Source organism: Dicentrarchus labrax, unplaced genomic scaffold, assembly GCF_905237075.1.
Source record: "Dicentrarchus labrax unplaced genomic scaffold, dlabrax2021, whole genome shotgun sequence".
Classification (NCBI taxonomy): Eukaryota; Metazoa; Chordata; class Actinopteri; family Moronidae; genus Dicentrarchus; species Dicentrarchus labrax.
The window spans coordinates 15007810-15032538 of NW_026136707.1; the positions used below are offsets into that span (position 1 = coordinate 15007810).

At 41.7% G+C, this 24729-nt stretch overlaps 2 protein-coding genes across 6 annotated transcripts in view; both read left to right on the forward strand.

Moving 5' to 3' along the window:
- Positions 1-359: 359 nt before the first annotated feature.
- Positions 360-8465, forward strand: LOC127367031 (glucocorticoid modulatory element-binding protein 1-like). Of its 2 annotated transcripts, none has more exons than XM_051406542.1 (10): positions 360-738; positions 2026-2168; positions 2539-2597; positions 2778-2899; positions 3058-3161; positions 3716-3900; positions 4471-4620; positions 6278-6415; positions 6631-6747; positions 6833-8465. In XM_051406542.1, exons 2-10 carry the CDS (start codon positions 2044-2046, stop codon positions 7360-7362), a joined length of 1530 nt encoding a protein of 509 aa, XP_051262502.1. In that variant the 5' UTR covers positions 360-738; positions 2026-2043; the 3' UTR covers positions 7363-8465. The 2 variants fall into 2 exon arrangements, with proteins under 2 accessions (XP_051262502.1, XP_051262503.1); XM_051406543.1 differs by lacking the exon at positions 360-738 and adding an exon at positions 986-1081.
- Positions 8466-10983: 2518 nt separating this feature from the next.
- ptprub (protein tyrosine phosphatase receptor type Ub) overlaps positions 10984-24729 on the forward strand; it is a 152666-nt gene continuing 138920 nt past the window's right edge. For 3 of the 4 annotated variants that reach the window (XM_051406426.1, XM_051406427.1, XM_051406428.1), the window contains exon 1: positions 10984-11248. In XM_051406426.1, the coding sequence (XP_051262386.1) occupies positions 11179-11248 (70 nt within the window). In that variant the 5' untranslated portion in view covers positions 10984-11178. The remainder of the gene's footprint in view (positions 11249-24729) is intronic. The other variant, XM_051406429.1, reaches the window with a different exon arrangement.

The window sequence follows — 24729 nt, forward strand, 5'->3', positions numbered from 1 at the left end:
AAACAATCCCAGGCATTCCATTCCCAAATAGGGGAGGGCTGACTTGTAGGTGTGCGCTGATCTGAGACCAGCAGTTGGCAGTAATACTAATTTACTCTCGTTTGCTAATATGTCAACACTGAACCTGGATCTCAGAATGTCATGTTCCTTTATGGGGGCCATTTTATAAACTCAAAAGGTGAAATGAGGCGTTCAAACGTCAATATGGTGAAGAACAACATTTGCAAACATCTTTTCTGTGTGACCAATGAACACCACATTTATGTCCTCAAACAAAGTGCAAACCCTGCCATCTTCTGGTGAAACACAGGCAACGACAACAATACAACACGCAACTGTTGAGAACAGCGTTTACTGCATGACACACCAACACAATTGGGCCACACAAGTGGCAACTAAACAAAAATGTACCTATGATGAACCTAAAACGTACCAGGAGGGCAAATAAACATTTTCACGACTTCCTTTGTGATGGAAAGGTGTTTCTAAAGGTTGAAATCCTCCTACATATGCAGTGCCGTGGCTCAGAGGTGCTGAAACAAAGCCGTGCACTCGCACATAAGAGCAGTTTGACCGATTTACGCATCGCGTGCGAACTAACCGCTTCTCGTGACAGCGGGACAGATGCTTCTCAGGCAAATGCTGCCTTCACTGCAGGAAGTGTAACGAAGCAGCACGGCGCATGCTCTTCTGCCTCTCCGACAAGCGGAGGATGAATTATCCCCTGCTGTAAAAACGGTAGGTAAAACTACGACAATATTCTTTAAAGTCGCAGGTAGTGTGTTTGAGAGCTTTAATGTCGACCCGGTGGTCTTTTGGGCACCCTCTGTGGAAGTGGAGCGCGCGCCGTCGCACCGTTGTTGGCCGGGGTGTGCGTGCTGCCGCACCAACAGACGTCAGTTTGAGTGGGTGAAGGAGGGTGAGGAAGACACGCAACTGTCGGTGTAGGAGTTGGTGATCCACCAAAGGGGCTACTTGATATAGTGTTGGAATATGTTGATCAGTTTATTGTAGGCTGCTCTTCACTGCATGGAAAGATTGCCTGTTTTGTTTCTCCACCATGGAAGAATCCTAACAGACAGTTTGTGAATTAATTTCTCCTCCATTTCTCTCTCTGCTATTTATATTGTCGCCCAGTGTATCTAACGCCTCAGCTGCTGATAGTGCAGGAAATAATATTGTGAACAGGATCACACTAGAATTAATGCAGTGTATTATTTATTGTTCTGTAACTGTTTACCAGGTGGGAATTTTCATTGCTTTGTCTCCCTGATTGCTATGACCATAGATAGTAGTCCAGTGGACAGTTTATTTTAACCCCTATAAAATGTCTTTATGATGATGTATATTTGTCAGCACTATATTGTTAGTAATTAAGGACATGCCAGTACTTTATACTTTATAGTTTAACTGTAGGCTTTTCAGAAATTGTATAGGATAGCCTACATAATACTTAAGGCCTATATAAATAACTGTCTCTGGAAACTAATATCAACTGGAATTTGCTTAATAAGACTTGGTGCCACTGATGCAGATTGAAATTGTTCAACAGGTCTTTTATTGGTGTCATATTTGTGGAAAAGTGGAGGCCTAAATGCAACAAGGTTGCATAATGCAGTACTGATCTGATTTGAGAGTTTCTATCTAAATAGAATAATACATTTCACCTGTTGAGTCCACTGTGGATGTACGTATATAATTTTATATATATATATATATATATATATATATATATATATATTTACAATTCAGGCCTTATAACCCAGGTTCTACTTAAAACCATAAGCTTATGTCCCATCATCTAGGATTGTGCATTCTCAACAGTAGTATGGAAAACAAGGCCTGCCTATGTGAGGATTATGTCACTTTAAACCCAGTATGGATTCATTTCTATGACAGTTGCATGCCAGAAAAGACTGATGGGGGAAGCTTTCATTGACTTGTGTATGCATTAAATAGCATCACTGCATGCGTGTGTGTGTGATCTGGATGTTAACATGCGTGCTCGACCCTCTCTGCGTGCAGCTCTTGTGGGGAGGGGTGATGGCGGGTGCTGAGGTCACTGTGTCTTCAGGGGATCTCCAGACGGTGAAGGAAGAGGAAGGGGAGTCCAGTGGCAACAACCATAAGACTCAAGTCATCCTGCACCTGCAGCCAATTCTGCACGGGTAACATGGCTTTATCATTAAAGGCCAAAATAGATGTTTAGCATTTTCTGTGTGACAATATAGAGAGGCAAATGTACACATATAGACAGATTTGTATAAATGTTTAGGTAGATATTCAGCTTGATAACATAAAACCTTCCCTGCCCACATCCTTTGACATTACTACTATTCATATTCAGTTTAATGTAGGCTTATAAGTCAAAGAATCTGACAGTAAGCTATGTGGAGAAAAGGAAAACACTTAGTTTTCAACAAGGTTAGACAGAAGTAGCTATTTACAAACTCTGTTGCTAAAATATAGAACTATTGAACTATCAGCTAACATGAAATGATTATTGTGTTAAATGTGAAAATCTGTCGCCCTCTGCAGGGTAAATGATGACATTGCTGACACTGGCACTACAGTCTTGGCCATAGAGACACATCATGGTACGTGACAAAGATATTCCCCTTCACTGCTGACATTAAACTTGTCAGACACAAAGGAACATAAAATCAATAACTTACTTAATACAATGAATGTATTCTGTGCACGAATTAATCCAATTAACAGTGTATTTCAAGCTGTACTGTTATTTAACAACTGTGTTTCTGGCTTGTAATCTTTAGAAGACAGTAAAGCAGAAGGAGAGGAGATCGAGTACGGCTACCCCATCACCTGTGGAGACAGCAGGGCGATTCTGCTTTTTAAGAAGTTTGTGTGCCCTGGAATCAATGTCCGATGTGTCAAAGTAAGTTGACGATTGAATGTAATCAAAAGGTGAATTATGAATTTATCAGTTAGAATGACTTTGTTAAATCAGACACAATTATCTTTACATCTCGTATGGAATATCCGTAATATTCTTCTCTCCATGTACGTATAATAGCTTTCCTACTTCTCTTACAGTTCAATGACCAGCTCATCAGTCCTAAGCAGTTTGTACACCTGGCAGGGAAAGCCACTCTGAAGGACTGGAAGAGGGCCATCAGACTGGGAGGGGTAATGCTCAGGTAGACCTAAATTAAAGAAAAACACAATTTGTCGGTCTGTCCTCTTCCTCAAAGCTCCTGTGGAGACACATGCATGCTAATTGTAAATCTAAAGTCCTTCAGATTACTTTGTTGTGTTGGCATTAAAGTGTCAGACGTTGAACACCTCAATCTACTGCAGTCATATGCCATTCATATAATATGCACTTGTGTGGAGCCTGTCTGTGTTGGGGTTTGCCAGTACATTCCAGAGGTAGTCGGTAAGCAGCGTTATTATGATAGCAGGATCAAATAACACGCAAGCAAGCTGCTGAGTGATACTTCTCACCCCTTTATCGTGTTTGCACTTGTTCTTAGTGTTACAGTGAGTCAATACACCAGCCCAATAGGCAATATCTGCTCTTTTCATCTTATTCCTCTAGAGGTCAGATCAATGGGCTTTGTGTCAAGCAAACCTCTGGGAAGCTATTGGGATTGAATAAATCCATACTTTAAAACCCCTCTGCAACAGTGTAAAACAAATATTTTCTTGGGTACTCTGTGATGTTCTTTTAAACCTGCTTCTCCTCATGCAGAAAAATGATGGACTCAGGCCAGATAGATTTCTACCAGCATGACACAGTGTGCAGCAACACCTGCCGCAGCACTAAATTTGATGTGCTGATCAACAGCACACGGCTTCCCCCAGGGACCTTAGTGCAGCAGAGCCCATCATGTCTGGCACTCGACCCCCTCGGAGGACAGGTGCCTCCCCTGACAGGTAGATTTCAGTTGGCATTTACAATTTGATGTTTTTTCTCCCACATATGCTGGGGCCTGATGTACTGATGCAGATAAAAATCTGGGAAGATTCAAATCAGTGACATGTAAAATGAATTGTGATACTCCTGTTCAACAGCAGAGGTCACTATTTACTACCTAAGAAAAAAAAAAAAAAAAAAGGATTCTGTAATTTGATGCAGAAAATATACTTTACTATACTAAATATATTTTTTATACTTCATATTATAAATCAATTGTGAACCCAGTATTGTGAATTGTATCAAATCGAAAGTTGAGTATATCGTTACATCCCCATTGAGTGTAGTGTTACATCCCTACTTCTGACACATGAATTAGGAAATGTAACACAAAGAACAGTCATATACCTTTAATAATGCACCACTTTCCTTCCTGAGCAACCACTGCACATAAATCTTCTATGATCTATGAAATATCTAGGAAAAACCGTTGGATTGCCTTGTCTTCCCTCTGCCGACTCACGTTCTATGGCAATATGAGAAGTTTATGCGCTCTATTTACAGTATATTGCTTTGCACTTTCATTTCAGGTGAGGTTGTACATGATGCAGCAGAGGTAGAGGAACCCTTGGAAGAGAAGTTCTGTGCAACAGCAGAGTGGAGCCCTGGTCCAGCCCGGCCTGTAAATCCCACAACAGCCAATGGACATGCTGCAAAGAGGAAGAAGGCTGACACACCTGGTAGATATGAGAAAGACTATACAGGCGCTTGTTAAACAGCCTGAACAGGATGAAAAAAAGTGGGTATGGAGAAAAAGACACAGAACAGGGTTGGGTGATTGGACAAATGTATTGACTATTAAGGCTTAAGAGAGGCTTCATTCATTTACTGATGGTCTGGGCTTGCACATTATCCTACAAAGCAGGAAACTGCTCACCTGCAGTGCTTCACTGTTGCTTTGACAGGAGACACCACATGGATATATTTTTTGTTTAGGCACAGATTCAGCCCACTGACTTTCAGTTCTCCAGAGGCCACGAATTTGTAAGCCACGTCCTATCACTGATGGATAAAAATGTTAGCTGAAGAGGAAAATAAATACTACATTTAGACTCAAACCATCATTGCATGAATAATAAACAGAACAACAGGTGAATAATGACAACTGTGAACATTAACATCAGTCTACCTGCAGTCTGTCAGTCCCTTGTGTCAAGCCTCTTGCAGCCACTGCGGCTTGACACCTCTGATACATTGAGCCAATGAATCTCTGAATCTGCTGGATGTTCCTGCAGACTGGCTTTAAAAAGTTGCTGACCACTGGCAGGTACAAAGTCACGTCCTTTTATATTACCATTGACGGCATCTGACATTTCTAAGTGTGGCTTTTTCTTGCAGGAACCTAAGCTTTGATTTAAGGGCTTTTAAAGGTGACCTGATTAGGCATTGTTCCAGCTGGACTACAGTCGGTAACACAGCCTCAAGTGATCTTTTGTGTGAATGGCAAATTGCAGCGCCTCACTGCACAAGCAATATTGCTTGTCACAGGTCTTAAAACAAATTGACAACTCTCAGCGAACGTACTCAGCCTATAGCTACGCTCCTCTATCTCCAGAAATGTGTTTCTTTCCATTAGTGTACATTCCAGACATGGTGAGATACATGAATTTAGCTTCAGATAGCTGTAAATGGGATTTGGAATATTTTCCGTCGGCACATTGCATTTATCTTGACAGACATTTAAGCAAATGTGAAAGTGGACGCATTTCTCGCAAGATAAGATATCAAGCATTTCTAACATTTTATCACTCTAATATACTCAACTTCTTTTCTGCGCAGTTTTGTACAGATCCCAAGTAATTTTTCAGTCCCCCTCCAGTCTGCCCTGCCCTCCTTTCTCTCCTCCTAGAGCGCCTCTTTTCTAACCCATTTTCCTTACTCTTTCCTCTCTACCTCCATCACCCATTTAACATCCACTTGCCAAGTGCAGCACCTCTCCCATTTCCTCTATCTCGTTATATCTTTTTTCCATTGTTTCTCCAACCCTGACACTTCTTCCTATATTTCCCTCCTCAATTTATTAATCTCTTTCAACCCTTTAACTCTGCCCAGAGCTCACTTCCAGACATTTCCCTGCCTCCACAGTCCATCTCATTTATCCCACATTTCTTATTTATTTTGCTCTGCATTTTGGAGTCCAACTCCACAGCTTGCATAGGAATTCATACTTTCTCACACATACTCAAATCACTTTACCATTATTGCACATATACCACTTTCTCTCATTTCTCTGTGGCACTTTGACATACTCAAATGAAAAGACAAACAGACATACACATGCACCCCACAGTTTCCCCATATATAATAATAATATCATACCTAATTGACCTTCTCTAGATGACGTATTGAGCCTGTGGAAGGGAGTAGCAGACTCAGGGCTGATGGGGGAGGTCCTGTCCAGTCTCCAGACTGAAATATCAGCTGCTCTTAAAGGAGTGGAGGTTCGCAGTGAGAACGCCAACCTGCAGGAGACAGGTGAGTTCCCACAGTGGTACCCAGCTAACCCCTGGATTGTGAAAATAATTGATTTAAACTTAGTCAAATATCATTCAAGTAAAAAAAAAAAAGTAAATCAATTTTAAAAATGACTTGTAATAATACCTCCGCCAAAGGAAATGAATGGTCATTGATTTTTTTGTAAAAGTGATTTTATGTGGACAAGCTGACTTTTGATGTTTTTGTTTTCTCAGATGCCGTCATACTTAATTCCCTGTGTAAGATGTTTGGGCTTTTAGACTCAGTGAAGCAAGCTCTGGTCCTGAAGTGCAGCCAGGATGAAGAGAACAAAATACATAACAATGTTTGTGGTGAGAAAACTGCTGAAGGCAACATACGGTACATACAATGATACCCCGGCTGATTGTATGAACTAATATCCATTTTTTTTCTTAGCGTTGGATGAGATTTTGGAAGACCAGAGGAAGCAGGGTCGTGATAAAAGCACCTCCTCCAAAATGAAATCCTTGAAACATCTCCGCAATCAGCGCCACAACCCGTCAAACAGCCACAACTTGCTGTCCCCCGTCAAAACGGGCCCACCGATCCAGCCTTTCTCTTTTACCGGTTTATCACCTGCATCTTACGCTCAGTTCACCATCAACCCTCAGCTCTTTAGCCATTTCTCTGCCTCCACTGGCCAGCGTCACCCTGCCGAGGCTGGCAGGACGGACAGAGACAGCCATGGTGCCACTCTGGAGAGGAAGCGTGACATCAGTGAGATGGCAAATCAGGAGAAGCTCCACAGACCCAGACAGGAGGGCGTGGAGACAGAGGACACCTCAGGGATCCACAAAGAGCACGGACAGACGACTGTTAAGTTTCAAGAAGACCCTCATCTTAGAAGTGAGGAGACAGAAGGCTTGCATGGCATTGAAAAGGTGATTATAGGAAGTAAGGCATCAAAGAAACATAAAAGTAAGTGAGGGAGAAAGATAATCCCAAAGACACTAAAAGGGGAATTAAAATGAAAAAAACATTACTTTGTCAAACTACTTTTTTTTGTATTCTCATATATATATATTGTGGTTACTTCAGTTGTTTGCAGTGTTACAAGCGCACATTTGTTCTTGCATTGAGTTGTTTGTAAAAGACACATTCAAGAAGAGCATTTTGGTTCATTCTTTAATAACATTTTATCAACTCACAACACAGTAAAGCTGAAATGATTCATTGATTCATTGATTGGTCCACTGACAGAACATTAATTGGCAGCAATTTTGATAAACGATAATAATCATTTAAGTCATTTTTCTAAGCAAAATGTTCTAAATCAAATTCGAAATATTTTATAACACGAAAACGTCACTTTGGGCTCTGGGGAATTGCAATGAGCATTTTTTTACATTTTTCTTTTGACATTTTATGGGCCAGAAATGATAAATTGATTATTTGAAGTTTAATTGATAATGAAAGTAATTGTTGCTGCCCTGAAACATTCTAAAGAATTAGAAACGTATGTGTTTGATAGTAAGTATTTCTACATTTTTAAGATGCCTTTCACATGTCAATGTAAATAGTATTCACCGTATCTAAAAATATTTGGCAACTTTTTCAGGTATTTGTGACAAATATTTCCCTTATACTTTTATAAATAATTTCTAATACTATTTATAATTGAAAATCCATATTTTGTGAGTTACACTTGTGTGGTGAATTTTATATAATTTTGATTTTGTGAAATACAGTATATCTCACTCAGGCTTGTATTTAGGCCCTTGTTATTATGCCTAAAACCTGCCTAAGATCTATGCACCAGACACTGTCTGAAGAATAGATTATTCTTAATTTTTGACAGTGAAAACTATATATTTAGTAAGTATTGTGACTGTTGACGTGCTGTTGTTTTAAACAGGGTACTGTTTACTAATCTTGTTAATTTACTCCCCTTTATCATAGAAAAAATATAAAAGAGAAAAAGATGTTATGCACATGAGAGTATGATGAAAATGACGCTGATGGTCTGATATGACCACGTAAGACAATGAACACATTTAAATAAAATACTTTGTTTCATATTTTAACAGAAGCCTGTGTTAAAGAGCTAACTTCACCATTGTTGATGAGAATTGTAAAATGCTGGACTTACTGCAGGAAGACAATATATGTATTCTTAGCATGTTTCTTTTTATTTTTCTACTGTGTTGGTGTTAATCTGAGATGTTTCATTAACCCTCCTTACAGTGTTGCTCCGTTGTGAATACGTTACTTCAGTTCCATTTATAAAAACAGAAGTCAATTGGTAATTCAACAGAAAATCACATGGGAGAAAATGGCTGCTCTGTGGTTTCACCTCACAGGATTGTCAGACTTGTGGTCACACAGCAATCACTGATGTCAAACAATCATTTTCCATTTTACAGACAAATGAAATAGATTTTTCTGATATCACTGTTTGGTGTGTGGCACCTCAGTTTTACCTCACAGACAGCAGCGTAGAAGCCACTTTCTGCCCTGTGTTCTCTGTTCTTTTACTTTTGAAGCACCATCATACATGCCAAGGCCATGTGATAGACAGTGCTAGTTTGATAGCCAGCCTTTGACAACTTCTCTCAGAACTGTAATGATATGTTATTATAAATGTATGCACAACACTGCCTGTGCAGATGTAGTCGTTTGCGAGGGGTCATGAGCGGCAGCTGATAAAAAATGACTTTCATCATAGTGCAGCTGTCAGCATCTCCGCTGACGCCTGTCCTGTTATTGGATTTGAACAGTATTTTGCGACATCCTGTTCGGTTTACTGCAAATTAAACTATCATGCAGTTGAACAGATTCAGGCCAAAATACTCCCTAGTTTAAATAAATTGCTACTCTGTGCTTTGAATACCAGGGCGCAAAATGGCTGCCATGCATCAAGCAGGTGTAATTACAGGTGTTAGCTTGACATACGCTGTGCTCCTTTGGTTAAATTAAGTAATTTGCTGAGCAATCCATCGTTCATCTGTCATCCAGGGCTAACAACATTAGAGGCTGAGATATGCACTCATGTTGGAAGCCTTAGATGCGTTTGTTGGCCCTCTTTAATTTAATCCCCAGCTTTAATGTTCACACTTGACAACAAAATGAATGATGAATAGCCTGCATAATGGCATCATGGTCCAATTGGGATTCCTGGAGCCAAAGCTCAATGTGTGAGCCCAACAGGTTTTATCACCAGTTTGGGTCATGCAGAGCAGTGGCTGCAGCATCAGCACTTGTGCAAGATGTTTGATTTCAAAGGTGAATCTCGGGGCCTGGGTAATGTTGTAATGATATATGAGAAGACACCTTGCAGCGTGTGACCAGTGTCCAACAACTCATAATCAAACACTCTAACAGGTTATATTGTATATCCATGTTAAAGTCACAGTGGCTTTTCTACATGAAGGTGTTGACATTTAAGTTTGTAAATGAAATCCAAGAGTGATTTCTGCCAGGTATTCTCCAACAAACATGGCCAACTGTGGGTATACAAGAAAATTTAAGATCAGTCACAAACTCAATGCACACAACATAATTTATGGAGATAAATGCTTCGCACCTGTGAGGAGGTGTGAAGGCATGCTTACCTGTCTGTCATGTGTGAATATATGGCTGTCCTCAGCTGTAAAACAGCAGCTAAAATGAGAAAGGTTATGTGTATAGCTGGGATAATTAGACTTCAATTAGGTGATTTTAAAACAAGAGAATGACTATAATAGTGTTTAATGCAGAAACAAGAAATTACAAGTGTTACTTTTAAAACAAAGCCACGTAATGAGTGTTTTCTCCGCCTGTTGTTGTCAGACTGATAATCCCGTACTTATGCTGTACTGTGACAGCTGCTAGGAGCTGCTGGGCAGTGAAGATTAAGTAATGTCTCATTAAAATCAAGCCAAATTGATGTAAAAACAGAGAAAGAGATCAGCACCTTGTCCCTGTCTCTGCACATACACACCAACACACATGGATGCTTGTTTTAATCACTTAGAGGGACATTGCATTGACTTACATTTATTCCCCTTACCACTACATGCCTCACCCCAACTCTTACTCTGACCTTAACAAACACCAATTCTTAAATGTATTGTTGGGATGAACAAAATTGAGGATAAGCCCCGATAATGTGTGTGAGTAGACTTTTTGTCCCTGTGTGATTAATACAAGCGCGCACACACACACACACACACACACACTTTATGCTTCAATACTTGCAAGGACCTTGACCTTAACCATCACAACTACAAGCCTAGCCCAAATCCCAGCCCCAGACTCTTAAATCTAATTCAGATCCTCACCTTAAAATCTGGTTTTAAACCTCAAACGACACTTTGAAGAAGCAAAGAGTCCACATATCCACACTTTCCAGAAATGTCCACACTCTGAACATCTGAAACTCTTCCTGGTACCCACAAAGGTGCAAGTACAGCAGCACACAAACACACAGTCTGGGGTTTTTTTGCTTGGCCGACGTTTGAATACCACAGTGCCGTTGCCGGACTCGGCCGCTTGGAGGCGCCCGGCTCATACTTTGTGTCAGCAGAGAAGTGGAGGCTGGGAAGGAAAGTGGGCTTGAGAAAGAAATCTCTTCCCTGAACTGTTTACCCTGACGTCAGTTTGCAGGACTAGCTCTGCCCTGTCTCCTCACTGTCTCTGAAACTCCACTCAGTGAGAACTGGGGGAGTAGATGGGCTCGGCTCTATTACTTGCGCGCCCGGACCTCACGGAGTGAATGAAATGATTTCTCCTGCACATTTAAAGTGGACTAAAACAGCTACACGATGAACACCTGCGCCTTTCTGTTGATTTTGGCTGTTCAGATCTACGCCGATGGCATTGAGGGGCCAACAGGTAAGTCACATATTTGTCTCGATCTCCTTAAACGCAGTTGGGAAGTTTTAACATGTGGATGAAACTCCGCTAAAAGCAAAAGCAGAGCGAGTCTGGTGAAGATGCCAACTTTGTGCCCCCTTTCTCCAACACGCTGCTGCGTTTATCTGCTTAACGCTGCTTTCCATGACTTTCCGAATAGGACAATGTTAGTTCCCAAGGCTGAAGATAAAAACAAATTATATAATAACTTTATGAGTCTATAAAGTTATTATTATTATTATTATTTTTGCTACGATGTTGCGTATTTAGGAGGACTGCGTCTGTGTGTTCTGGGGAAAGCTCCCATTTCCCAAAACATCACAATCCTCTGCGCTACGCTGCTTCTGCCTTTTTGTTATTGCTCAAGCATATTTAAAGGCGCAAGGTAGCCTAAAAGGTGTAAGACATTGCGATCCAAAGTTAGAGATCAGTGCATTCAGGGAGACGATTTTCCTTTAAAACGGAATGAGCGACACTCCCACTACCTTTAGGCAATTCAGTCAATACTTGTGAGAATGAATCTCCCAAATCCCAACAGCCTGAACCAATCTGATGACTTCTAGAGTCCAAAACCTGGAGTTGCTCCATACTGGCATTGGGTTGCATATTTGTATGTGACTCTTTAAAAGTTTACATCTTAATGAAGTTTGAGGAAGTTAAATGCTTATTGATTTTTTTAAAACAAAATTCCCTTAATAGTCTCATATACCAATATGTAAGCTACTACTGTGGGGAAATAAAGCTCTCAAAGCTGTTGGATTTTTCTCCTGATGTGATGAGCTGTCTCTCTGGGCTTTTTTATTTGGTTGTCTGGCTGTAGAAAACATTAATGCTCACAAATCAGCTTTAAATCTTCCAAGATGATGAGGAGAATGACACATGTTAAATGGTTGGCAGATAAGGCCTTTCCTCCTAAAAGTCCTCTTTTATGTTTTGTGTGCAAACAAGCTTGATTGTAACATGGCCAGAAATGTTTTTTTTTTCAGATAAAAGGATCAAAATTATGCAATTTCTTAAATTGTTTCTAGACTCTGACGTTTTCCCATTTCATTTGTCACGGCAGTGTTGCAGTAGGATAAATAAATCTTCCCAAATTTGCAAATCAGCCTCATATCAGGGCGATGGAAAGAGAGAGAGACAGAGTGTTAAAAATAAACGTCTTTTATAGGAATCTGACACAGACCTTTTCATATTCATTCACATTCATGTTTCAAAATCTGCTTTTATTCTCTGAATTCTATTAGTTATTCATGCAATGTAATTACAGGGCTGTATTTTTGGTATTTTTTTGTCGAAAGGCTAAAATGGCTTGGGCCTGTTTGAGTCTCTTTGTCTCACACACACACATACACACACAGACACACACACACAGGCACACACACACACACACACACACAGGCACACTTATATGTGCATAATTTTACCCCTGTAGAACATAAAACCAGGCTAATAAGGCAGTAATATTAATAACATTTACACTGCAGGCTGCTTCAACACTGTATAACAATGCTGCACAGTGTTTTGTCACATGCATGTTGAAAAGGCTGATTATGTTGCGATCACAAGGAGACTTGACTTGTTATTTGGCAAACATTAGTATTTCTCATTGGCAAGTTCTTGTGTTTTTATAAGGACTGGGAAAATCTAGAAATGCTAAGTAGCACAACACTTCTATGTATAACTTGCTGTAAAATAAACAACAACAAAACCATGCAAGCGGAATGTGTATTGACAAGAGCTGAATGGAGCAGATCATTAGGAGGAATGGGCTGAGACATATGAAGGATTAAATCACACACACAGGTAATTAAAAGAGCTGAATGGAACAGTGACGCTCCACTAAGGCTTTGTGTGAGTGTCTGTTAACAAAAAATGTACACGGCGTCAGTTCTTTTGTTTGTTAACTGGAGTGTTGCAAGCCTCACCATCTGCACTTTTACCCCGCCATTAGCTGCTGATAGTTAACGCTGCTAGTTTTTGTGGTTTCTCCTCTATGTGACTAATCCCCTTGGCTGGACTCCCTTCATTCTTACATCCTTATAGGAGGGGAAATTAAGGAGCATAAATGCAGCCTTGACTCCCACAGTCTTAATCATCGTCTGCTTTGATCAACACTCTGCCTTCATTGCTGTGATTGTGTGAAGACCACACCTTAACCTTGAATGCTTAATAACAGTTAAGTCTCCGCACTCCTTTGGGGATTTCTCGCCTTTCTCACCCGATCTAATCCATATTTTCCATAACTCTTTCTTGCGTATGCCGCGGTCGGTCCAGGCTGTCAGTTCAGGGGATGTGAAATTATTAGAGGCTATGAAATATGGAGGCTCTCTGCTGCACTGGACTGACTGTAGTGAGGTTGATAAGAGGAGAAAAACATCACGTTCGCATCATGTTTTCTCGGACACAAAGAGGTTATGAACATGAAAGTCCAGTGTTTTTTTTCTTTCATGGTGTAAAGCCCAATATGACACTTTCACTCCTCTGTTGTCTCTTATGGGAGTTGAATGGTTGTTCACTTACCATCTGTCTGCTCTATTAGCAGCAAATGTTGTCAACTGAGTGGTGTAATTATCCTGTGTCTCATGACTCATTTCCCAGTTTGATCTCAAGTTAAGGCAGAATATCCTTTTTGCTTATTTCAGTAAAAAAGATAACACTTGGATTGAGATGAAAAGGACTGTGAAGCCCAGACTGTCTAGCTGAAGCATGGCATAGAATGAATAATATTTAAGGGCTTCAAGTTTACACTGCATAAACCTCATCAGCAGCACTGGGAAATGTAACTTATGGGACCACCAGCACTCATAAGCATAAAGGGATTAGAGCTGCAACAATATTGTGATCATGGAGTCATCATCTTAGTCATTTTTTAAGCAAAAAACGCCTAACATGTGTAGGTCCACTTTTGAAGATTAGAGTTTCTTTGTCATACATGATAGTAAACTGAATATCTTTTGGTTTTTGACTGCTGGTCAGACAAAACAAGACATTTGATGAGCATTTTTTTTTTACTATTTTCTGACATTGTATAGACAAAATCCGCCCAGATCTAAAGGGTTTAACAGGTGATCTGACGCACGGGAACACTAGAGATTAAACAGGATATAGAGAAGGCTTTACTTAAAAGAGGACTTATATATTTAGTGTGTGACCAAAATTCTTAACATGGAACATATTTCTTCAAAATAATCGTCTTAACAATTTTTAAGCATGCTTTCTGTACCAATTGTATTGCAAAATGTAATTATTGTTACATTATTCATCTCACAGCACCATTTATAGCTGTTACATATTGGTTCCTGAGAGCCCATTAGACGTGTTCACTATAGTAGTCTTCTAACTGCATGGGAAAGAAGATGCATTGGGAATTATTGTAGGAAAAAAAAAAAGTAACCATCATGTAGAAAATGTTGCCTTGCACCACAGAGTTGCAGCAAATCCACAGTGGAAGTGTTCCCTGCAGGAGCCAGGCCACCATCTGTGGATTGAGGGTGATGGGCGGCAGGGTTTGGGCCTCAATCAGACTCCTGAAAAGACTGGTTGATTTCCATCTTTGCGGGATCACGGGCAGTAATTCAGACAGCAGATGGAAAAGTTTGCAACAAGGAGGGAGGCGATTGGAGGGGAAAAAAGTGGAGAGAATTTCCAGAGAAAAGCTGAGAATGACAGAGGGATTTATTCAGATAGATCGTCAGGATGTTTTGTTTTCGGCTGAGGGCACAGCAGGACTCATGCTGGGCTCGTGTGTGCTGGCCATTTTGCCTTCAGCCCTTGTGTGAATGATTAAACAGGGTGCTTATGAGAGGAGTCTTGCTCTGCAGTGTGTCTCTTCCAGTTTCTGTCTCTGATCTATTGTAATGTGGGGCTACGTGGAGGAGAGCCAGCCCCCGATTGGCTTATTCATCTCACAAGACTGGAAGATGAAACATATCCATCTATTGTATGTGTTCAAAGAATTCTGCTTAATGCCAAGTGCCACGATTGGTACTCCTCATCACTGGAAGCTTGTGTCCAATCAGGGACCTCCTCTGTTGCGAGCTGGTCTCATTTCTCATTTTCTTGTGATGCATTTCACGATAGCTTCTGCTGTGCTGAGCTTGCAGACATTTCTTTATGCTAGACTGCAGCTCCCGCACATCTTGTGATTATTGTGCTTAATTAATCCTGCTAAGCATGTGTTGTTATTGTTTTAATTATCACACGTTACTGTTCTCTTTCTAATTTAGTTCAAACTTTTATTTTTTGTTAAAGGCTTTGTGAGTTGTGGAGGATTGTTTGCTCTTCAGAAAGGTCAAGTACAGGTTGAGAGTTATTGTTTCCAAGGCAGAGAAAGAGCAGGTTTTTGCCTTTGAGAGGAGGACAATGCTCAAAAGCGGTGCCTCCTCTGCCATTTAGCCCGGCTCTCCTCTCTGTGCCTGCGCCTGCTTATATCAAGTCTCACTGGCCAATTCTGCAGGCCAACAAACATCCCTGAAAGGACCCGCTTGGAGGGAATTGTTATTATTAATTTGAAACTTGCACTCTGTGTCGAATGCTATGAATGTTTTAGCATATTGATGAAAATACAGTATATGAGTATATGTGTGTGTATTGGTTTCACATTTTTGTGTGTATGTGCTACTCAGCATGCTTGTTCATTAGCGCCTTTGCCTGTAAGAGCTGGAAATCAAGCGCCCGAAGTCTTGCCATGCAGGAAGGTCCCATAGTGTCGAGTGACACAGCCCTGACACTGATGCTAGCGGGGGCTAGAGCTGTCGCAACCATAAGCTCTTCAGGGTTACTGCGAGACCTTCCAGCACCCTGGAAGAGATGCCAAGACGAGAGATTTACAGTCAGTGGCCTGCCTTGGCCTGCCTCTTCCTTTCCACTCCGCAGCAAGAGCCAGAGTGCAGGCTTCACAGCTCCCTCAGCCAGGTGTTATTAATGTGGTATTGATCTTTCAAACTACGGCAAGTCCATTTTACTTAAATTTGATCAAAGTGGCATCCCGAGTGTGGCCTGCAAGTTTGATGTAGGAGTGGGAATAAGCCAGCCAGCCAGCCAGCGAGTGAGCCAGCCAGCCAGGACTTGCATGACGTAAGTGCTACAAGGAGCTGGGTTTGCATCAGAGGAATGTTAGCAGCATTGTGTGGACCAAAGGACAGGAAAAAGTAGAAATTCTCCCAAACATCAAAAGAGTAGTGCCTCATTTCCATAAGAAGGCTGTGTGTATTACAAATAAGCTCCAAAATATCCTGTTGATGTACTGGTCGAAAATGACAGGACTATTATACTCATTATCACTTAAAAGCGTATGTTTTACTTGAATAATGGACAGAGAAATTTATCATTCAACACAGATGGGCCTGTGTTTATAGCCTGGATATGAAGGAGAGTGAGACTGCATAGCTCGAGCACACACACAGACACACACACACACACACACACACACACACACACACACACACACACACACACACACACAGATGTGTAATTATCCCACAAAGAAATAAGCAGGGCTGTGAGGTACAGCCGTTTCAGTCCTTGTGTTTTCTTCCCCCGAGGTAGCAAGCTCCAGACTACAAAAACTGGGTCTGCAAGACTGATGCTGCGAGTGCTGCTCCTTATCCCCTACCCAGAGGAAAGAAAGCCTCCTGAGCAGTTTATATTTAGCCCACTGGCCGTGTTTCAGTACTTTACCTTTCTCCTGTGTCAACAAAGTTACAGCCAGATTCTCCCTCTGTTGTGGTGTATGTAGTGTGTAACAAATGCTCAGGTCACTGGAGTCAGGGTTCAGGATTAGGCCACGATTGTAGTGTCGAGAACTGACCTGTTGTTGAGCCGCCTGTTCATTCTCTGCATATGAAACCCCCCAGTGAAATCTGAACCACTGACACTCCTCTAAAAGTCAAAACACTCTCTTCAGGACATTTTTCTCCCTGGTGGTGTAATGGATGCAGGCTTTAGTTGTCTTTGTGCCACGATGCCTGCTCTCTACGGGGTAAGTGGTATTTCTGGTTTGGCCACTCCCTTTGGGCAGATATCCTTTCAGAGACCCAGCCATGAACCTGAACACTTATCATCCTGATGTATCTCACACTTATTAGACTGATACTCTTTCACATAAACTTTATTAGGACAGTGGAAATTGAAGAGCATTAAAGTGTAACAGAGCATGGATAATGTCTAGTGTGCTGATTTAGAAGAGCGCAGTATTCGAGGCCTTCAGAGCATAACTAATACTGAGCTCTTTTAAAGAAATGCCATTTCTGCTCAGTTATATAGCTTCTAGGTTACATTATCGTCCCAGTTTGGCGTTGAATTGAAGGCATTTTGTCCCTCCTTCCATGCATGGCACAGTGGTGAAACAGCTGTTGCTGGTGGGTTATGGGTAGGTCATGGCAGCTGTGGTAGCACAGGTGCCAGCTGGCGGTAAATCAGTCAAGGGACTGATTCCAAACCTGTTGAATACATATAACATATATGAAGTAGTTGATTTACAGATTCATTTATAAATAAGAATGTGAAATTGACTAGCCTTGTTTTTGGTTGAATGACATTAATGGGTTTTTTGAAGGAGCTCATCTGGAGTGTCTGAGTCCATGAAATCTTTAGTTGAAGTGAAAACATCAGACTCACAAACTGGAATTGCAGTGATGTGAATGTTGCATGCAGTTTCATCACAGTTCCATGCAGGGAAAAATCCACAGTAGTCTGCCAGTCTTGTAATTTTTGTTATTATTGCAGAATGCATGTAATCCGTACTCTACTCTGGACTGCCGGGGCATTGTATTGGTCTCTTATTTAAATGTAAATAGAAACGGTGGATATGCAGAGTATGGGGGTGTCCTATGATATGCTATGCTAGCAGCATGCTGGCTTCTGACGCCAGTTGGGTTGAAAAGCTTTCGTCAAGTGATGTTTGTAAAGAGAGTTTGAGAACTCGGCCAGGCTTGGATGCTTTGTTCTGATTCAGGTGTTGAAGTGAGACAGAACAAAAGCAGAGCCTATTGATTTCTCAAACACAGGCTGTCACAGTCAGCTTATTGTCTTCTTCCTCTTGAAACTCTCCTTTCGATCCTACATGACCTCCCATCACAATCCTCCTCACTTTGACATGCCGCTATTTCAGCAGTTGCTCAGGGGATTGTGAGTACCTTTTTTATAAAAAAAAACAAAAAACCTCCCTCTCCCCCTTGGTGGCTGCACTTTGTATCGCTGTAAGACATTTCAGGGGCAAGCAGTTCAGAGTTCGCCTCCCTGTACCATTTCCCTCATGTCACAGCATTCAGTATGCACGATTCAAGTTAGTCATTACCTGCTGATTCATTAAAAACAGCGTCTATTATTAATTTATTTTGACAAGGTGGTATAATTGCCGGAGGGCAAAGAGATGATCTGTACTTGCTGCCCAGTGTATTTAGACAGTGTGTGAGTCAGTTCTGCAGGGACACTAATGAAGAGGGATAGCTCCTGACCAAGAAAATATGTGCCCTTTATCTTCAGATCCCTGTGCTATTATTGTGTTGCTCAGAAACGGGTACAACACATTTCCTCATAATGTCTGCATATGTGCTTTGATGTGTAGGTCTGTTTAAACACACCCAGACAAGTGATCTTCTTCTTACCCGAATGCCACGTTGGGGTAGCCTTACCAAACCTTCCTCTGATGTTTCACAGCCCTCCAGTGCCCTCCAGGGCCCTTCTGTGTTGGTGATTGCTAAGCTGCTTGGCGTTCTTGAGAGACAGCTCATCAAACAGTTTGAAAGACCTTTGTTTGTTCCTGTGCTGGCCGCTCGACTTGGCCCGCCAGCAAGGGAAGGCTGAGAAAGGGGAGGTGATTGCCCCAAGACATGAGGGGCTTATGGGTGGATTGAAGTGGGCACCAACAAGACCCAGAGCTGTGTTTGAGGAGCCTCTCAAGTTTCCTTCTGCAGTCAGGTCAGTCATGTCAACAATAATGTGGATACGTTTTGAAAATACATTTTTGTCATGGCTTACCATTCATGCTAAGCTGGCACTAAAAATCGACCTTTTAGAAAATGCTTCCCATGGATGATTCTTGAAACACTGGTCTCACATTGTCATGTGAACAGGGAAAAGGGGAGCTTTTCAGAAATGCTGACACCACCATTGTGATATGATCTACTGTAAAGCCGCTGGCTCAAGGGACCTGCGCATGCCCAGTGGAGGAGATTTAGGCACTGTACTGTAGTTTTTTGGCATTTTGATATGAATGGCTAACTTTTTGAGAATGGCCTGGAAAGACTAATGTGGACAGAAAGCTTTTGTGCCATTTTCAAATAGCATAGACCTTCTACAGCCATAGGCAATGCACCGTTTGCGTGTGTCACGTTAGCACAAAACCAGAAATATGCAAGAATGTCCAGGGAGCCCACGGGGTGTCGTTAACAAAGGGCTTAATTCAAAACCACAAACAGAAGATTATAATAATTGCTTAGCCTCGGTGTGGGTGTGTAGGGGAGTTTGAGTGGGTGTTTGAATGCATTCTGGCAAGTGCCCAGGTGTGTGTTTTGTATGTGTGGAAGGGGCAGATTGGTGATTGTTCCCACCTGATTATATGTAAATATTTGCTGAACTCCGTTGGCCATTTTGAACTTCCATAAATCACAGCCATGTGGATTATTATGAAGCTTTTGTTTGCTTTATTCCTCCACAGTGTGAAAATGCTAATGAAAAAATTAGCATACTGTTCTTAGGACACATTCTTCTGATGATAAATACATTGCACTGCAAAGATCAAGAAGCTGCGGTTTGGCATTAAAACAGGCATTGGAGCCATTCTGTGTTTAGAGAGTAGCTGGAGTACACAGTGTGTCAGGGACCATGGAGCAGGTCGGCCCTGGCCTTTGTCTGTCCAGACAGCCAGGGTAATTAAGAATCAGCTTAGGCTGGGATTATGGCTGGAAGTAGGCTGATCACAGGGGACAGGAGAAAAGGCATTAGGAGAATGGTGGTTAATATGGGTATTACTCTGCTTAGCAGTGGTATCATGTGACAATAAGACAACTGACAATGGAACCCTGTTGATGCTAAGATCCCTTGCTCTGCGCTAATAGGCTTTACTTCAGATAGCTTTGTTTACCCACAGTATGCACTCCACCTTCCTGCTTTATCTTCCTTCCTCACACGTTCAAACTTTTTCCGAATTTGTCTCAACCTAATTAGAAAATGGTAATATTTTGCTGTACACCTCCCTGAGGCATTTTAGCAGTGTTCAGACGTATTTGCCTTACAACAGCACCTTTGAAACGAAACATGCGTGATTGTTCATCTCTCTTGTGAATGCACACACACACACACACACACACACACACACACACACACACACACACACACACACACACACACACACACACACTCTCTCTTGCTGTTTTTGAGATATTTTTGTGGAATGTAATTAATGTTCTCATTAACTGAGTGAACGAGCTGTAAGGCAGAACTAAGAGCCTGATACCCTCGGGTCCTTGCCCTCCTCCACTTTAGGAAACATGGTCGCTGAAACTGATAGCCTGTTTGGCATGTGAAACAGAGAATGGAAAGATAGCTGCTTTCTTGTTAGTGCAGCCTTTTATTGTGAGCCGCATGCAGAGGTAACCTGAGGCTTGTAGCCTCTGCACCACAAGTGAAGCCATTTGTTGCCCTTTAGAAAAGATATGGAACCAGGCCAGTGTGAATAATTACAACGCAGGGAGAGGGTTTATCCAAACATAGAAAGGTCAAATCACATGGCCCACCTAATTCATCGCATTACTCTTATTTATAATGAACCTGTGTGTTTATTCCTGGTATCAGCTCTGCGTGTATTGGAAAACATTCCTGCAGGTGGATAGTTGGCAGAATTATCAAGGCATGATGTGACACAGCAATGCTTTGTTTTGACCTTGTTGAGAGGGAGCAGGGAATTGTTTTCCACAGTCTTTAAGAGCTAATCCCATCAGAGGGACTGCGCAGCATGGAGGGCTAACTCAGTCACGTCTGAGGTAGCACTGCCAGAACAAGAGGCAGACAGGAATGTGTTTGTCTGGCTAACTTGGCTTTATTCACTCCTGACTGGAAAAGCAAAGGAGCAAAACTCCTCCCAGACAACTTGACTTCTTAATTCCTTTCTCTGAGCCAGGGTAAGGAACGAGTGTCTGATTTCGTGAGCCTCTGTGTGTCAGTGTAAGCAAGAGGCAACTTTTGATTGGGATTCAGTAGTGGTTTGGGGAGATGCAATGGTGGCTCAGTCTGTCATTATGGCAGATGAATTAACTAGGTTTTACCTCTCAGAGGAGGGTTCCTCGCTTCACTGCTTGTCTGTTGGCTTGGTTAGGCACATGTGCTCCTGGGGGAACGGGCTCATTCAGTGCTTAGGGCATGGAACTGAGGATTTATCCCAGTCCAGTGAGTCCCTGTGGCGCCACAAACTCCTGCTGAAGGATTTAAGATTGGTCTGTCCGTCTGTCTGTTTTATTTCTGCAGAGATTGAGTAGAAAGATTTTTCTTTAGTTGCAATAAATGTCTGCACCTGTGGTTGATACGCTCTGGTTGAAATTAATAATGCAAAGTGTGGGTGAAAGGTGAAATTCAGAGGAGTTATTGAGAAGGAAATGTGGTTTTCATAAGTGGTGACTATTGTGTGCTCATACTCAACTGCTGAACAAAAAAAAACTCTTCATAAGAGTTTCAACAAATAGCTTATTAATGGTTAAAATGGTTTACTAATGCTTTATAGACCAGTTATAAAACATTAATACATAACATGTTTGGCGTGCCAAGTTGTAAGAAATCTCTTTGGCTAGTTATCCTGTCCAAATCTCATAAGACATTAGAGTTAATACTTAATTATTACGTTGTTAATAGATGGAATTTGTTTCAGCAGCTCCTCTGCAGAAGGTCGGAGATCAAACAGTCCAGTGGAGTGGGTTTCCTGATAAATTCAAGAGCTAAAAAGAAAAAACTGCTAGAGGAGGATAAATACCAGCCAGATAAATAAAAAACGCCCTGCTCTAAATATTTCACACAAGTATAATGTCTTTACAAGGTTTTCCCTGGGTAAACATGAAGCTAAAGCAGCCAAGGCTAAAAACATTAGAGTTAGCCCAATATTTCAACTAATTTTAGTGAGTGTAGCTCAACACTCGATGCAGTTGCTTCACAGTAATCAGTTGCCATCTGGTCTTCAAGGCTTTTATTGTGAAGCAGCAGCAGAAAGTGTTGAGTCGGAATTACCAGAAGACAAACATGGAAAGCATCTGCTTTCTTTCTCACAGCTGTTGTCTGCAGCTCTAGTTCTTCAGCCAAGTTTAGTCATGGTGATGCATTGCCGTCCCCTTTTTTTAATGGATGTCTCGATCATTAAATGTACTATTCAGTCATTTATATGTGGTTGAAAATATCTTTGATGGCTTCGGCCTTGATCATGTGGACCAACATGGGACAACCCTACTCTTTTTCCCTTTTTTTAAATTCAGCTTAAGTGCTTTCATATGACGTCTTGTGCATGTGCAATATAAAATACTGTATTTTGTAAAACTGTCCGTCATTTTTTATAATAGCCATGACAGACTCTCTAACAATCCCCGATGTTGAGCTGGTCCTGTGATCCAGAAACTGGCCATGAAGTAAAAATAGATATCACTGAGCTTTCTAAAAGACATATCTTTCACATCCTTCCTTGTGTCAAGGTGCTTTTCCGTTCTCAATTTATCTTTATTCACTGCTCCATCATTCCCACTGCATGTTTCACCAGGTTTGTGTTTCCTCTCCATCTTTGTCCTTGTCCTCTCAGCCTTAGGGCTTCTAGGGGATCTACAGTACGCTCAGTGTTTCTGGGAAGGGTTCAGTATTCTAGGCAGGGTGAGTATAGGCTCAAAGCAGACCTGTCTGTGAGTATGTGTGTCTGCCTACCTCCCCAGGCACTCATTAAGCTGGTGTGTGAAGGTGTGTGTTTCCGGAGGCTGTGGGGGGAAACATGCGCACATGCGGAGGTTAAAAGGCCCCCGACAGGGACATAATTTCCCAGCCCGGGGCGATGGTAGAAGGTAACTTCATTAGCCAGTTCCCGCTGTACAGATTAACTTGATTATACTAACCAAGTCTCGATGGCAACAGTGGTGCAGAGTACAAATGTCACACCTGGAACCAAAATCTGTGTATCTTTTTTCTTTTTTCAGAAGTTGTGGTGTGTGTGTGTGTGTGTGTGTGTGTGTGTGTGTGTGTGTGTGTGTGTGGTTGCATGTGTGGGTCGGTGTGTGCAATGGAGGGAGGGAGAGAAGGAGGGTCAAATGATACACCTGGGACATTTGGCTGCTCTGTAATTTGCAAAGTGACTCATCTTCAGGTAATGAGCAGGTACTGGTCTAGAAACTCCTTTCTATAATTTAGTTGATTGAAGTCACACTCCTGCTTTAATACATGCCTGCATGTGTGCGCACTAGCAGCTTCTTCTTTAAGATTTCAGGAACACCCCCCTTTTTTTTGCTTTAAAATTCCCGCCTCAGTACCACAAAGCGTAACTATCAGTTTTTCCCCACTTAGACTGTATCTGCAATATCTGTCAACATATCTTTTACACGTAATATGCACAAAGATTTGCAGTCATGCATAGTCACGCACTTGCCCTTTCATTACTCGCAGGGCAAACAATATTAACCTCTTTTAACCTGAATTGATCCACAGCACCTCTTGACTTTACTCTCCACATTAGGTGATGGGATTGGCGTGGGTTTACAGATTTGTTAGTGCTCTTTGTGCCCCTGAGGTGCACCTTGGGCAATAGAATTAACAAGATAAGTTTGGATCATTCACAGGCAGCAGTTCATTGAAACAATCACTTGCCATATCTTCACGGCCATTTTTGCAGCCACGTTCCTTTCTCTAAGACTTTATTGACCAGAAAATAGAAGAATTTAGTCTCCTCAGGCATGTTAGATTAAAACTGTCTAAGCCTTCCGCATGAAGCTGTGTGCTTCAGATTAAACACTTTAAATCTCTTGAGGGAGTTGTCGTGAAGGCCACTTTCATGAATAGTCTCGCCTCTTATCCTGTAATGCATTGTTATAGCTTTGTGTCTGCACTCACCTCTTGAAACAGAACATTTTTTTCCCCTCTGTGAATCTGTGTATACTCTGCAAATTCTGTATTCCTCACACACACACACTGCTATAATATAACATTCATAGGCAAGGCTTTAGTGCCAGTCCAGACTAAAACGTATTCCTAAGCCCTCTGTCAGACTCCCAGTAAGGTTATTTTTTTCCCCCTGACCTACAAATGCTTCAGAAAACACACACACACATGCTTGGGCTTGTCAGCTCCCCAGTCATGTATCCTGGTCAAGGTGAAGGAGTGTGAAGGGGGCAGTCGAAGCTAGAGAAATGCAGACACATGGAGATGAGAGGAGGGAACGAGGGATAGAAAACGCAGCCCCTCACATGTCCTGCAGACAGCGGCCCTGTTGTTGTCAGTCTCAAGCT

Bases quoted from the DNA above. Each gene is read 5' to 3' on its own strand.
- LOC127367031 (XM_051406542.1), top strand. From the start codon at position 2,044: ATGGCGGGTGCTGAGGTCACTGTGTCTTCAGGGGATCTCCAGACGGTG. The intron at 2,169-2,538 runs GTAACATGGCTT...CGCCCTCTGCAG, and splicing joins CTGCAGCCAATTCTGCACGG to GGTAAATGATGACATTGCTG. The intron at 3,901-4,470 runs GTAGATTTCAGT...CTTTCATTTCAG, and splicing joins ACAGGTGCCTCCCCTGACAG to GTGAGGTTGTACATGATGCA.